The sequence below is a fragment of the Silurus meridionalis genome, chromosome 27 (assembly GCF_014805685.1).
Source record: "Silurus meridionalis isolate SWU-2019-XX chromosome 27, ASM1480568v1, whole genome shotgun sequence".
Lineage (NCBI taxonomy): Eukaryota > Metazoa > Chordata > Actinopteri > Siluriformes > Siluridae > Silurus > Silurus meridionalis.
Window position 1 is genome coordinate 1,389,113 of NC_060910.1, and position 13,235 is coordinate 1,402,347.

At 40.4% G+C, this 13,235-nt stretch overlaps 1 protein-coding gene across 1 annotated transcript; it reads left to right on the top strand.

The window, feature by feature from the left end:
• The first annotated feature begins 2,233 nt into the window (after positions 1-2,233).
• On the top strand, positions 2,234-6,882 carry znf703 (zinc finger protein 703). The gene is made up of 2 exons (XM_046842220.1): positions 2,234-3,015; positions 4,622-6,882. Exons 1-2 carry the CDS (start codon positions 2,698-2,700, stop codon positions 6,131-6,133), a joined length of 1,830 nt encoding a protein of 609 aa, XP_046698176.1. The 5' UTR covers positions 2,234-2,697; the 3' UTR covers positions 6,134-6,882.
• Positions 6,883-13,235: the final 6,353 nt, after the last annotated feature.

Consider the following 13,235-nt stretch of genomic DNA (forward strand, 5'->3'; position numbering starts at 1 on the left):
TTTTGCAAAATGCTCTTGACGTGTTTCGACTCATTTTTATCTGATCGAGAAAAAAAACAAACCCAAAACAAACCAACAAAAAAGTAACCAGCCAATCAGAATGCAGTGTGGCTGTTCTTTATATTTCCACAATATCTTCTACCTCAAGCGTAATTTTTGATTTAATTCTTTCATTTCCAAACACACCGGACGAAATATTTGACACACAACAACGGCTCGTGTCTAAGCCGTGTGGAGACGTCTAGACTGACTCGTCTGCTCTTTCTCCTTTTTTATTTCAAACATTATCTTTTTGTTTTTGTTTTTGTTTTTGTTTTTGTTTTAGCTCAAGGGGCTTCTCTAATGACTGACCGAGACCTTCTTTTGTTTTTTATTTATTTATTTTTATATATTTAAGGATTGATATCTGACATTTGTATTTTTTGGTTGTGAACAGACTGTAATAAGTAATAAAGGGAGTTAGTTAGTTAGTTAGTTAATTGGTTAGTTAGTTAGTTAATTGGTTAGTTAGTTAATTGGTTAGTTGAATGGTTAGTTAGTCCTGACTATTCTTCAAGTCTGTAAAAAAGGTTGTTGGTGCTGTATTCAAGCCTCGCCTTTGTGTATCCAGAGCACACAAAAGAATGAAATAATGAAGGCGGTTCAGAACTGCTGAACAATTATAGGCCATAAATTACTCCTGAGCTTCAAAGGCCTTCAGACGCTGAACTGTTCCAGGCTCCTGCTCCAACGCTCACATGGCTTTTAGGTAATGGAGCCAATTTATTGCATAATGAAGTCACTGCAGTAGCGCAGCAGCCTGTGCTGGAGAAATTAACGTATTAACATTCCAACGTCAGAAACTAACAGCGTTTTCACACCAGCAGTTACTTTGTGTCAAATATTTCATCATCGTGTCGTCATTAGAAATAAAAGCAATCAAAAATCTACAGCTGGTTTGGGAAAGATGAAGATTTTAACTGCAATAGAACAAGAAACTGTGTATGATCAAAGAACAAACATATAAATAAAAGAATATTTAAATAAAGAAGAGCGACTGATCTGAGCGTTCTCGTTTTTTATAAATGTAGCGTAATAAAAATTAAATAAAACCCCTGCCTTTTAGAGCTGTGACTGAACTGATCCCTCTGTTTTTTTATTTAAGAAAGAATTATGATGTTTTTTATATATATGTATATATAAATAAAAGTCTTGGGGGGAGGGGGGGATTTCAGAGGACTTTGTTTTATCTGAAAATAGCATTTTAACCTGATGACTTTTTACTAGATGACAAAATCATTTTTGATATTAAAAACCACATTAAATTAAATGAAGAAGGAAAACAAATGAAACTGAGTCTCTCATTTAACCGACTTTCTTTCATTTTTTTTTATTTAAGAGAAAATGTTTTTATTCACTAATTTGTCTAATTTTTAGCTGAAAAACTGTTATAAATGATGAGTTTTTCTTCAAACTGAATGACTGATTTTATCTTTAAAAGAAATTGTAAAGAAAAAAGTCGCTTCTGAATATTGTCTCCTCTTTTGGACACATTTGATCTTTTTGTTAAGAAAAAAAAAGGAAAATTTCTGAAAAAAATGAGTCCCTTATTATTTCTGATTTAAAAACAAAAAAAAAAAAAAACACGTGTGAAAGGATCAGACTGATAATTTGAGAAAAAGTTTATGTTTTTAATAAAGTGCTCAGTTTGAAATAGTTTTGATAAGAAAGTGCTTTTTAATCACAGACTGATCTGATCTGAATAATTACTGGTTGTTTCGAGAGAACGATCAGATCTGCTGTGATACGAACGAACGCTCTTCATGTCGGTTTCATGTTTTAAATTGGAATTTGGATGAAATTCAGAAGATGTTCTGATAAGAACACATTGGTGCTATGAGATCTGTGTATCAGCTCAGGGTTCCTGTTGGACTCCATGTGGACATGGTGTAGTGCTCAGAGGAATGCTGAAGTGTTATGACGTCATAACTCGGCTGTTTTTGTCACTGGACACCACTTCTGTGGACATTCCTGACTTTTTGTTCATATCCATTTCCACTCTACATGGTTCCGTTCTGCGTTCCGCTCAGGTCGTGTGCAGTATTTGGATCATGCTGTAACCCACCCACACACCTCCTCTAGCACCGGGAGAGTGGGAGGGGCGTGGGCGGTGTAACCCCACCCCTTCTCCATGTTTTTTTACTTTACCCACAGTCTCCTCCTCCTCGGTCTGTGATTGGCCGGCGGCTTGGTGGCTTTGAAGCGCAGCTTTAGGACTCGGTGAGAGCAGCGCGAGCGCGGCACGCAGATACACGCACACGCAGAAACACGCACATACACGCACAGTAGTTGAGGACAGCGCGAGCGCGGACGGACACGTCCCCAGGACCGGACACTTGGATTTTTTCCTCGAGGTCATTATTGCCCGTTTTCCTGCTCCGTGTAAAGGATCCGCTTTGATTTTTTTTTTACATGTTTTGTTCATTTTGGTGCTGATTGATTTCTATAATAAGAATTTATTTATATAATATTTTTTGGAGTTGACACTACTCGCGCGCGGGAGTTTCCATAGCGACGCCGTTTATATCTATGTGATAGATTGTTATTGTTTTTTTTTATTATTCGCCGATTTTGGGAAATATCCTCCTCCACCTCTTCCTCCACCTCCTCCACCCCACGGGGCTCGGGCGCCATGCGGACAACCGCGCGCCGCGCCACATGAGCGACGTGCTGCCCTTCCCGGAGTCAGGAGTCGCGCGGACACCGAGTCCCTCTGCCCCGGAGACCAGCTGCCTCTGCCCCTGCCTCTGCCCCAGCGCCTGCTTCTGCCCTTCGCTCGTCCTCGGACCGTGTGGCGATTGCCTACCCCAAGTTCGCGCTTCACGGCTCGCGCTCGCCCCGCTGCCCCTCGCGGATCCGGTGCGTCACGCAGATCGGCTCCCCGTCCGAATTCTCCAAATGCTGAGCGCGCGCGCGGCTCACATGCTCCACGCGGACTACCTGCAGCCGCTCAGTTCCGCGCCGCTCCCCATCGAGGTATTACTCATCTTCATCTTCATCTTCATAATTATAATAATTATTATACATATTATTATTATTACTTATCTTCATCTTCATAATAATTATTATACATATTATTATTACTCATCTTCATAATAGTCCTAATTATTATACATACAAGCATAATAATAATAATTTAACTCCCTTTCGAGGTATTCAATCATTATTATTCTAAATAATTATATTAAATAATCACTAAAATATAATAATAATAATAATAATAATAATAATAATACAGTTGAAAAATGATTTACTTGTACCGGGCGCCATTATTTGTTCCATTTTTTTTTTTTATTTACATTCTTTAAATATTTTACACGTTTTTTTGTTTATACACACAGTAGTAATAATTATAACATAATATATAATACAACATAATAATTATCATTATAATAATAATGTACTCGCTCTCTGTTCCGTAATTGACTTTAATTGTTCTAAAATCTTTTTAAATATTAACTCAAAAAATACAAATATTTCAGATCTTTGAATAAATACATAAATAAATACATAATTTAGAAAGCACAAGAGATCTTAGAAGTAAAGATATATATATATATATATATATATATATTTTAAATGTATTTATTTAGTTATTTATTTTTAAAAATATTTATTTTTACACTAATAATAATAATAATAATAATAATAATAATAATAATAATAATAAATGTAAAGAAAAATAATATATAGAATTAAAAACTGTTTTTATGATTGCATTAACAAAAATTGTAATATACTGTATGTGTGTATATAATACTCAACTAGAACATAAAAGGACTTAATTATTTAAACATTTAATTATTTAGTGAATAATAAAACAACATTTCTACAAACAAAACACCCCGTATGAACACAAAACGGTCCTTCTGATGTGTTTTTCTTTTGTTTACATTTCTTCATCCAGTGCACTTTACAAACACACCAGCTCTGTTTTTCTTGTCTGACAGTTCGTGTTAATATTTATTCAGCTAATATCACCAGTGAACGCTTTCATTTGATCTAATAAACACAATCATACAGCAGTAATATTAGTATATGAACAGGCTGAAGTGATAGGTGGTGGGTTTTCTCGGGAACAGGTGATGTGTGAGGGTCGGGGCGTCTGGAGTAAATATCTCACTGTTCTAACAGTGTTGACTTGGTTAGAAAAAGACGACTGTAAAATCCATTGGATCTTAAACTAGAAACCCATAAGACTGCCCACCTGTGTTCAAATGCTCAACCTGTTGGTGATTAAAGAAGTCTTTCATAAATCTAACTGCAAAAATCACCTTGGCCTGGACATACTGTGAGCTCCAGAGTAGTTCCATAAACCACATGTCATCAGGCATTTTGTGCTGCTCGTCAAATCGTCTTTTTAACGAGGCATGTAGAGCTGAATTAGCATTTCTGTGTTCTGCTTTAATGAAGACCATATGAAAAATACTCCTGCTTCCTCCTTCCCCTTAAAAGCAAACACTTAAAAACATTCAGGATGTTTCACTGAGTTCCAGAAAATCGTTTCCAAAACCTGTTTGTTAAAATAGATGTTTGTCTTATGAATTGAACCTGACAGTGTGTCTTGATTTCTTCCTTTTAGCTGGACGCTAAGAAGAGTCCACTTGCTCTTCTGGCGCAGACCTGCTCCCAGATTGGCAAGCCGGATCCTCCGTCGTCCTCCAAGCTAAACTCAATCTCTTCGGGCAACTTGGGAGACAAAGATGGCCGGCCAACTGGTTCAGGGCTCAAATCGTCAGAGCAGCAGCAACAGCAGGGGCTGGAGGACAAGTCCAGCTTTAAACCTTATTCCAAAAATGGATCTGAATGCCGGAAGGATGGAATCATGTTGAGTGGTTCATCTGACAAACCTGGGTTCAGGACTTCTGGTGGGAATTCATCCAGCACGACGTGTCCGTCTTTTCCTTCTCACAACATGTCTCCGAGGACCTGCTCACCGTCCCAGCATGCCCCAGGCCAGGCGCATGTGCACCGTCAGACGCAGTCTCCATCCATGCAGAAACCCCTTAGTGTAGACTCCAAAAGTGGAAGTTCTGACTCCAGTGCGGAGAGTAGCTGTGGTAGTGATCGTGTTGGAAAAAAAGAGTTTGATAACAGCAGACTTGACAATGCCCAGATAGCTAACTCTAGCCAGGCACGTGCAAGTGTCAACTCCAGCAGTGGCAGTGCCTCTAGCAGCCCTCGACCAGAAAGCAAGAATGATTCTCAACCACCGCAGACATCCGTAGCTACTTCTAGTCATGTTGCACCGATTTCTCCATTTAAACCAGGACACTCTGTGTTCCCTTTGCCTGCTTCCACCCTGGGATACCACGGCTCCATAGTTGGTGCTTATGCTGGTTATCCATCCCAGTTTGTCTCTGGGTTGGACCCTACCAAGTCTGGTTTAGTGGGTGCTGCTGGGATGTCAAAACACCCAAGCTCCAGTCCTTTAACGGGCACATCTCCTCCGTCCTTTATGCAAGGCTTGTGCCGGGACCCGTATTGCCTCACTTACCCCAACGCATCCCATTTAGGGGGAAGCAACTGCAACACTTGCGTCCATGACCCCTCCTCGACATTGAAGTCAGGATTTCCATTGATGTACGCTTCCCCACACCTCCATGCTCTCCATCCAGGCTCTCTGTCCACGTCTGGTGCTTCCGGTTCCCTTTCCCACCCACTCTACACCTACGGATTCATGCTTCCAAGTGACTCTCTGCCTCACGCCTGCAACTGGGTCTCTGTCAGCGGACCCTGCGACAAGCGCTTTGCAACTTCAGAGGAACTCTTGGCGCATTTGCGCACTCATACTTCTTTTCCTGGCATGGATGGAAAGCTCTTGTCTGCCTATCCTTCTTCTGCTTCTTCCTCAGCTGCTTCTTGTCACCTTCACCTGCCCCCTCCCGGCAGCCCCGGGTCTCTTCCAAGCTCCTTCTCACTTCGAGGTTCACCTGGACTCGGCCTGGCTCGCTACCATCCCTATAGCAAACCCCATTTGCCTGGGGCGCCTTCCTTACCTATGCACTCTCTCCCTGCGACAGCTCCGTACTACTCCCCCTATGCCCTCTACAGTCAGAGACTGAGTTCAGCATCTGCACTCGGTTACCCTTGACGGATGCCCAGGGGAAGAAAACAAGGAAAAGGTCAAGAAGGACAAGGACCATCCTCAGAAGACGCCCTAAGCCAAAAGGGAGCTTTATATGGATGGAGTTACCTGCGTAATTTGTGAAGGCGGGAAGCACAGGAAGGCTCAAGCTTGAACGCACATGCCGGCTCTGAAGAAAGAACCACGAACCTGTGCTTGATTCCCGACAAGAGTGAAACTGAAAACTTTAATATTATTTGATGATCAAAGTTTTATTTCAATTTATTATTAAAAAAAAGAAAAGTATATTTATTTTTCTCTCGAGCGCTTGGCTTTGTACTTGGGAAACATTTACTGTCGAAACACATTGGTACAGGAATAATATTTTCAGAGATCAATATCGCTCTTTCCGCAATACATTTATTTTTTTTATAACAAGCTCATTTATCACTTTCGGTTGTTTATTTTCTTTTGCTTTCTCTAAGCAGGCGTGACTTGCCTGACAGCCGGGTTTGTCCTTGGAAATTTGCCATTTTTTTTCTTTGTCGTTTTTTTTTTGTACTTGTACAGTTCAAAAGAATAAAACACAAAGAGACAGATGTGATATATTTTCTACGGTGACTGATTCTGAACGTTGGAAAGAGTTTACTAGAGGGTTGAAGGAAATGGGGGGGGGATAAATACAAATGATTAAAGAGTCCTATGTAGAGTCAATGGTGGCGCTATACACTTACCAGAATGTCTTATTTTCTGAAATAAATGATAACTTGATTACATTCATGCTTTCAGTTGCTTTAATCTTTTCACACTCCGGGTAAAGTGAAGTATGTAGTATAGCATAGGGCACCATGCTAATTGCGAAAAACCTGCTAATCATTTATGAATTGTGTGTGCAGGAACAAATTGTCCTCAGAAATTTGCCAAGCTAGCTGTCTTTATTTTTTGCCTTGTACAAATAACACACGTCTCATGCGTGTTTGACTTAGCAAAAATTAAACAAATGTTCAGAGTACGCATTTGTCAGTACACATTTATCAGAGTCGCTACTTTTTTTTGCTAATTTTGAGAAGCTACATTCATTCTAGATTCGACTCTTTTGCTAATTTTCATTAGCTACATTTATCAGAGACGCAATTCTTTTTGTGTAGCTACATTTATCAGAGACGCTATCTGCTGTGGCGACCCCTAATGGGAGCAGCCGAAAGAAGAAGAAGAAGAAGAACATTTATCAGAGACGCTCCAATTTTTTGCTAATTTTAAGGTACAGTGGAACCTCGTGTTACGAGTTTAATTGGTTCCATCATTTTACTCTTAACCTGAAAAGCTTGTATCCCGATACAAATTTTCCCATAAGAATGAATAGAAACTTCGGTAATTCGTTCTGGACACCCAAAAAGTGTTTCTTAAAAAAAAAATAACGCCAATATTCACTAATATTATTTACTTTTAACATGTTATATTGAAATCGTATCATATAAAAACATATAAACATATAAAAAATAAATCTTTAAATGGTACCTTACCTTTAAGAAGTCTCGCTGTGTGCATGATGGAGACGACGTCCGTAGAAGCGGGAGGAGGGAGAGTTATTGTTTGGAAGGAGAAATTCCATCAGGCTACTTTGTTGGCGGCATGGTGATAGGAATACGTACAGTATTTAAAGTTCAGTAATTCCACACTGTTAGAGCGACGAGCGGATGTGTATGTGCTGCACGAGAGCGCAGCGAGAGCCGGGGCGATACGTAAAAAACTAACCTGCCTGCGATTTTTCCGTGCGCAACGCTCGTATCCTAAAAAATTTCTCGTAACTAGAGGCAACATTTTTTATGAACTGCGATTCGTAACCTGAATTATATGTATGCCGGGGCGTTCGTAACCCGAGGTTCCACTGTATATACTTTAACAAAACTAAAATAAACAAGCAGCAAATCATTCCTACTCAAGTGTCTGGTGGTTACCATGAGACCCCCATAATTACTCCAGAACACACGATAGGTGACAGCATTGCTTCCTACTCTTTGTATTTGTCAAATTTGTGAAGGTTATTTGTGGTAGTTTGACAATTTCTATAGCTGTTAAACTCGGCATACCACCCTGGTTTTCTCGGTTCTGTGCAGTGTTTGTCGCTCCACAGTGCCACTCTCGTGTAAAGTGCTTCCTCAGCATCTGACAATCCGGTAACTCTTAACCACAGCTCCATAGGAGGCCAGTAATAACCCTGCTGAGGGCCTGAACTCACTCCCTCACAGAGCCCTGATGGATCGCTCGCTCCCTTCACACCAAGGCCAAAAGACCACAATGGTAGTGTGTTAGCAGAGGAATATTTATCACGCGTCCCCGACACGACCCTCAGGAGGATGGCCCTCATTGTCCGAGCTCTGTATGTGGTCTGCACGGTCGGCCGATGAAGGTCGCTCGGATCTCGAGCTGGTTCTCGGCGCCAGCTTCAAGCGCTAGCGGAATATTTGAATATTTATAAGTGTGATAGAAAGAGTCATATGGCTGTAATGGATCTTGTAGGTTGTTAAAGCAGGCCGGAGTGAAAGATGGCTTCTCACACACACTCGTTCACAGCACACACACTGAGTTCATTAGCACTTCAGACAGAAGAGGACACTGCACAGGTGTCACTTGACAGGACCATTAACTGAATTGATCACACCAGAGAACTTCGGTTAGTCCAGTTTGTCCAGCAAGGTCAGTGCTGCCTCGCTAATGCTTCTTACCAAAGCTGTTTACACTTTTTTCTGAGATTTCACAGTTATCTCCTGATCCTCAAGAGTTCTTTGGTGTGTTTTTTTCTGGTTTCTTTAAGGAATTCTACCTGGTGAAGCACAAACAAAAACAGTGCTAGATAAAATAATGAATGGTTGCTAATATCCGTCATTGCTAGCAATAACAGCATATGCACTGCTTAACAAGTTTAATACAACTTCTTTGAATTCTTGTTATGACTCAGAAAGGAAGTTTATTTAGTGTACAGAACATACCGAAGATCTCCATGATCATCTCGGTCTCTGCTGCCTCTAGTGTTAAGGGAGAGCAATTACAACAAGCAATTTTTATTTTAGTAGGATTTCTAAAGAAAACAAAAGGGAGAAAAAAACCATAAAGGACCATTTGTACATGACTAGAAAAGAAAACACGTAAAAAATAAACAAAAAAACAAGTTTTTTAATATCTTTTTAATTAATGTCATTAGTTCAATTTCATTTTTTTAAATTTAAAAATAATAATTGTAAAAAGTTAAAAGGGATTTTTTTTGCACTTTGCTCTAAAAAAAAACATTTTGCTATTAAATTTTTTTAAAAATTATTTTTATGGAAAAAATAATTAACATAAAATTGTACTAAATTTACACCCCCCCCAAAAAAAATTAACTTAAAAAAAATGTAGAAGCTGCATCGCGTTTTGATCGATCGTTTCAGCTTAAACCAACATGAATAAAAACAGTGAGCTCCAAATTAATTACTGTGAGAGAATAAAAAGCATAAAAAACTATAAGATAGAAAAACAAGAAGAAATGTAAGTAAACAGGACTATTGTGAAATGTGATTTTAACTATTTCAACTATAATATAATTAATATAACAACTGCAATAAATATACGATTAAAACTGCGATACCTGGCAATGAGGATTTCACATCGCTGACATCGGACATCGGATTTACGGTATCTCACAAAAGTAAGTGCACCCCTCACATTTCAGCAACCATTTTAGTATCTTCTCATGGGACTATAGAAATAAAACTTGGAGTATCAGTGTGCAGTTTGTATCAGTACAGATTTACTGTCCTTTAAAGAATAACAACATTCAGCCATTATTGTCTAAATAACAATAATCAAAAGTAAGTACACCCTCAGTGAACATGTTAAAACTGTGTCCAAAGTGTGAATATGGTGTGGAAACACCATTGTTCTCCAGCACTGCTTTAATCCTCCTGGGTATGGAATTCACCAGAGCTGCACAGGTTGTTGCTGGGATCCTCTTCCACTCCAACATAATGACATTACGTAGATGCTGGATGTTAGACACATGGAGCTTTTCCATCTTCCTCTTGAGGAGCCCCACAGGTGCTCAATAGGGTTTAGGTCTGGAGACATACTTGGTCACTCCATCACATTCAGCAAGGTGTTTGTGGTCGTTATTATGTTGGAAATCTGTAGTTCGCAGCTCCACAGTACCAGCAGCACTCATGCAGCCCCAGACCATGATGCTGCCACCACCATGCTTGTCTGTAGCCACAATGTTCTTGGTTCTCCTCACCAGGGCGTCTCCACACATGCTGGACACCATCTGAGCCAAACAAGTTTATCTTCTTCTCAGCAGACCACAGAACATGGTTCCAGTAACTCATGCTCTTGGACAGGTTGTTCTTCAGTGAACCGTTTGAGGTCTTTCTTGTGAGCAGCTTCAGTAGAGGCTTCTTCTGGGACGACGGCCTGCAGGCTTGTTGCAGTGTGTGGCGTATGGAGCACTGACGAGTGGACCTTCTGCAACCTCTAAAGCAACGCTGCAGCACTCATGCATCTGTTTCTTCAAGCAGCTTGAAAAGTATAAAAATATTTGTAAAAGATTTATTATTTTAAATAACAGATGACATTAAAAAGTTATTTTATTTAAGAAAAGAATTGCATAGTTAGTAAAAAAAAGGAGAAATATTTGGAGAAAATGTAATATAAAAATGTACCAGGTGTGTATTTGTTAGTGTGTGTGTGAATTGTTTATTATTTATTATTTTTAAAATAAAATAAAAAGGAAAAAAAAACAGCTTGGTAAAATAGAATATAGATTTCATACCCAATAAGCTCAGTATCACAAAACATCGACAATTTATTAGCATATTGATATCGTATATTATTGATATTGTATCATATTGTATTGTATCGTATCGTATTGATATTGATATCGTATTGCTCAGCCCTGACTGGTGGATATCAGATTCAGTTCAGTCACATGACTCTGAATCTTCAATCTTTAATGGGTGAGAAAAGAAGAGAAGAAAAGAAATGGGTGAAGAAGAGAGGAAAGGTGAAACGGAGGGGAAAGCACTCCATCTTTACCGATTCATCTCATTCTCACTCGTTCATCACAGCACTCATCCATCTCTTCATCCCATTTGTCTTGCTCTCTCTCCTTCTTTCTTTCTTTCTTTCTTTCTTTCTTTCTTTCTTTCTTTCTTTCTTTCTTTCTTTCTTTCTTTCTTTATGGCTTCAGCTGAGTCAATATGCTCTGTTTCTGTCGCCTCTGTGTGTGTGTGTGTGTGTGTGTGTGTGTGTGTGTGTGTGTGTGAAGTTTCTCCTACACTCCTGTTTGATTGATCTGTCTCCTCTCTGAGGATTCAACCTCATGGGGTTTGGAATGGAGGTGGAGGATGTGAGGTTACTGACGTCCCCCGTTGCTCAGTCAGCAATGAGAGTGTGAGTGTGTGTGTGTGTGTGTGTGTGTGTGTGTGTGTGTGTGAGAGAGAGAGCTTTATTCGGCCTCAGCAGTGTCCTGGGCAGGCAGCCGACAGCGCTGGTGATTAATGATGACAGTGTGTGGAGTTGCTCTCCAATTAGCCAGAGCGAGAAGCAGAGTGAGACGCACTCTATCTTCCTTTCCTCCATTTCTCTCTCTCTCTCTCTCTCTCTCTCTCTCTCTCTCTCTCCGTCTGGCACTTTGTCCCTCAGCACACCAGCTCCATTTTTCTGTCTCTCCATCCTGATTGACCGGCGTCTTGATGAACATTCAGCGAAACCCTCCATTAGGCCTCAGATCCCGAAGCGACGTCTTTTCATCCAAAAAAAAAAAAAACTACTTCCTGTTTGCGCTCCAACAATCCCAGTCTTTTAATAAAGAAATGTAAGCCATTAAAAAAAAAACAGCAGCTCCCGGTTCAGCACGTCATGGTTTCACGTCCACGCCATTTATCATGGTGGGCCTCGCAATGAGAAACAGCAGCAGAACGTGATGAAGGTGCGGTAACGACAGAGCGCCGCTAACACGGCCGCGCGCCCGTGCCGCCAGCTGGACTCCATTTAGGAACGCTCCGGGGGAACTCTGCGCTCGTGGAAAAACGTGCCTTGGCACGGGAACTTCAGGGGCTCGAGTCGCGCCAGAGACGTGATCCAAACGACAGAACGCAGTACGCTCATTTGGGGTTGGGGTTGAGGAGCGGGGAACGGTGTGAGGGGTGGTGGTTTGTTGGTGGGGGTAGATTTCCCGACCTGCATACCTCTGAAGGACTGCTGTAGGTGGACAAACCTCAATGCAACCCGAGGAAGTTATTTATAACTGTTTTTTTCCACATTGCTCCAGTAGTAGAAGAAATAGATTTACTTTTACTGCTGAAATACTCCACAATGTGGGAGAAAAAAACACCAAAAGTATTGGGACAACTGACTGTGTGATTCTTCTCCAAACTGCTCCTACAAATCTGGAGGCACATCATTTTACAGGACGTCTCTGGATACAGGAGCATGACATTTTCCCGTGACTTGAACTCAAACCTGTTCCACATGCACAAAGCCAGCTCCATGGAGATATGCTTTATACGTGTTGGAAGTTTGTGGAAGATCTGCTATAGATCTCCAACCTTATTGAACACCTTTGGGATGAATTTAAACACTGACTAAAAGTTTTTGCCTCCCTTTTCACACACAGTCCATACTGTGATGCAAAAAACTGCACTATTTACATTTATTCACTTTGGAGAGTTTTTTCTGTAAAAGCTGCGTTTTTCACCAGCTCAGTGTGAAAGGAAGATGTAAAGGAAAATATGCCTTTCCAAACAAAAATGCATTACTGTGATGATGGCCTTTAACAGTGAACACAACAATAAATGGATAAAAAGTTTAGTTTGCTGGTGAATCAGTGTGGCGTATGAGGAATCAAAACACCCAGAGACGTAGCCAGAAAAAAAAAAACCATGTATATACACGATAAGCCCATAAGTATCGGGACACCCGCCTTTTCCGGCTGTGTGTGGCTCATCTTCAAACTGTTTCCAGAATCCTGAAGGCACATAAATGTATAGGAGGTGTTTCACGCTGACTGCACCCCAGACCTCCTCGCCTCACCTACATCACTAGTAGTTCATCACACATGCTTGTGTAAAGACTCTCACACAAATCTCCACAAAAATCA

Bases quoted from the DNA above. Each gene is read 5' to 3' on its own strand.
- znf703 (XM_046842220.1), top strand. From the start codon at position 2,698: ATGAGCGACGTGCTGCCCTTCCCGGAGTCAGGAGTCGCGCGGACACCG. The intron at 3,016-4,621 runs GTATTACTCATC...TCTTCCTTTTAG, and splicing joins CCGCGCCGCTCCCCATCGAG to CTGGACGCTAAGAAGAGTCC.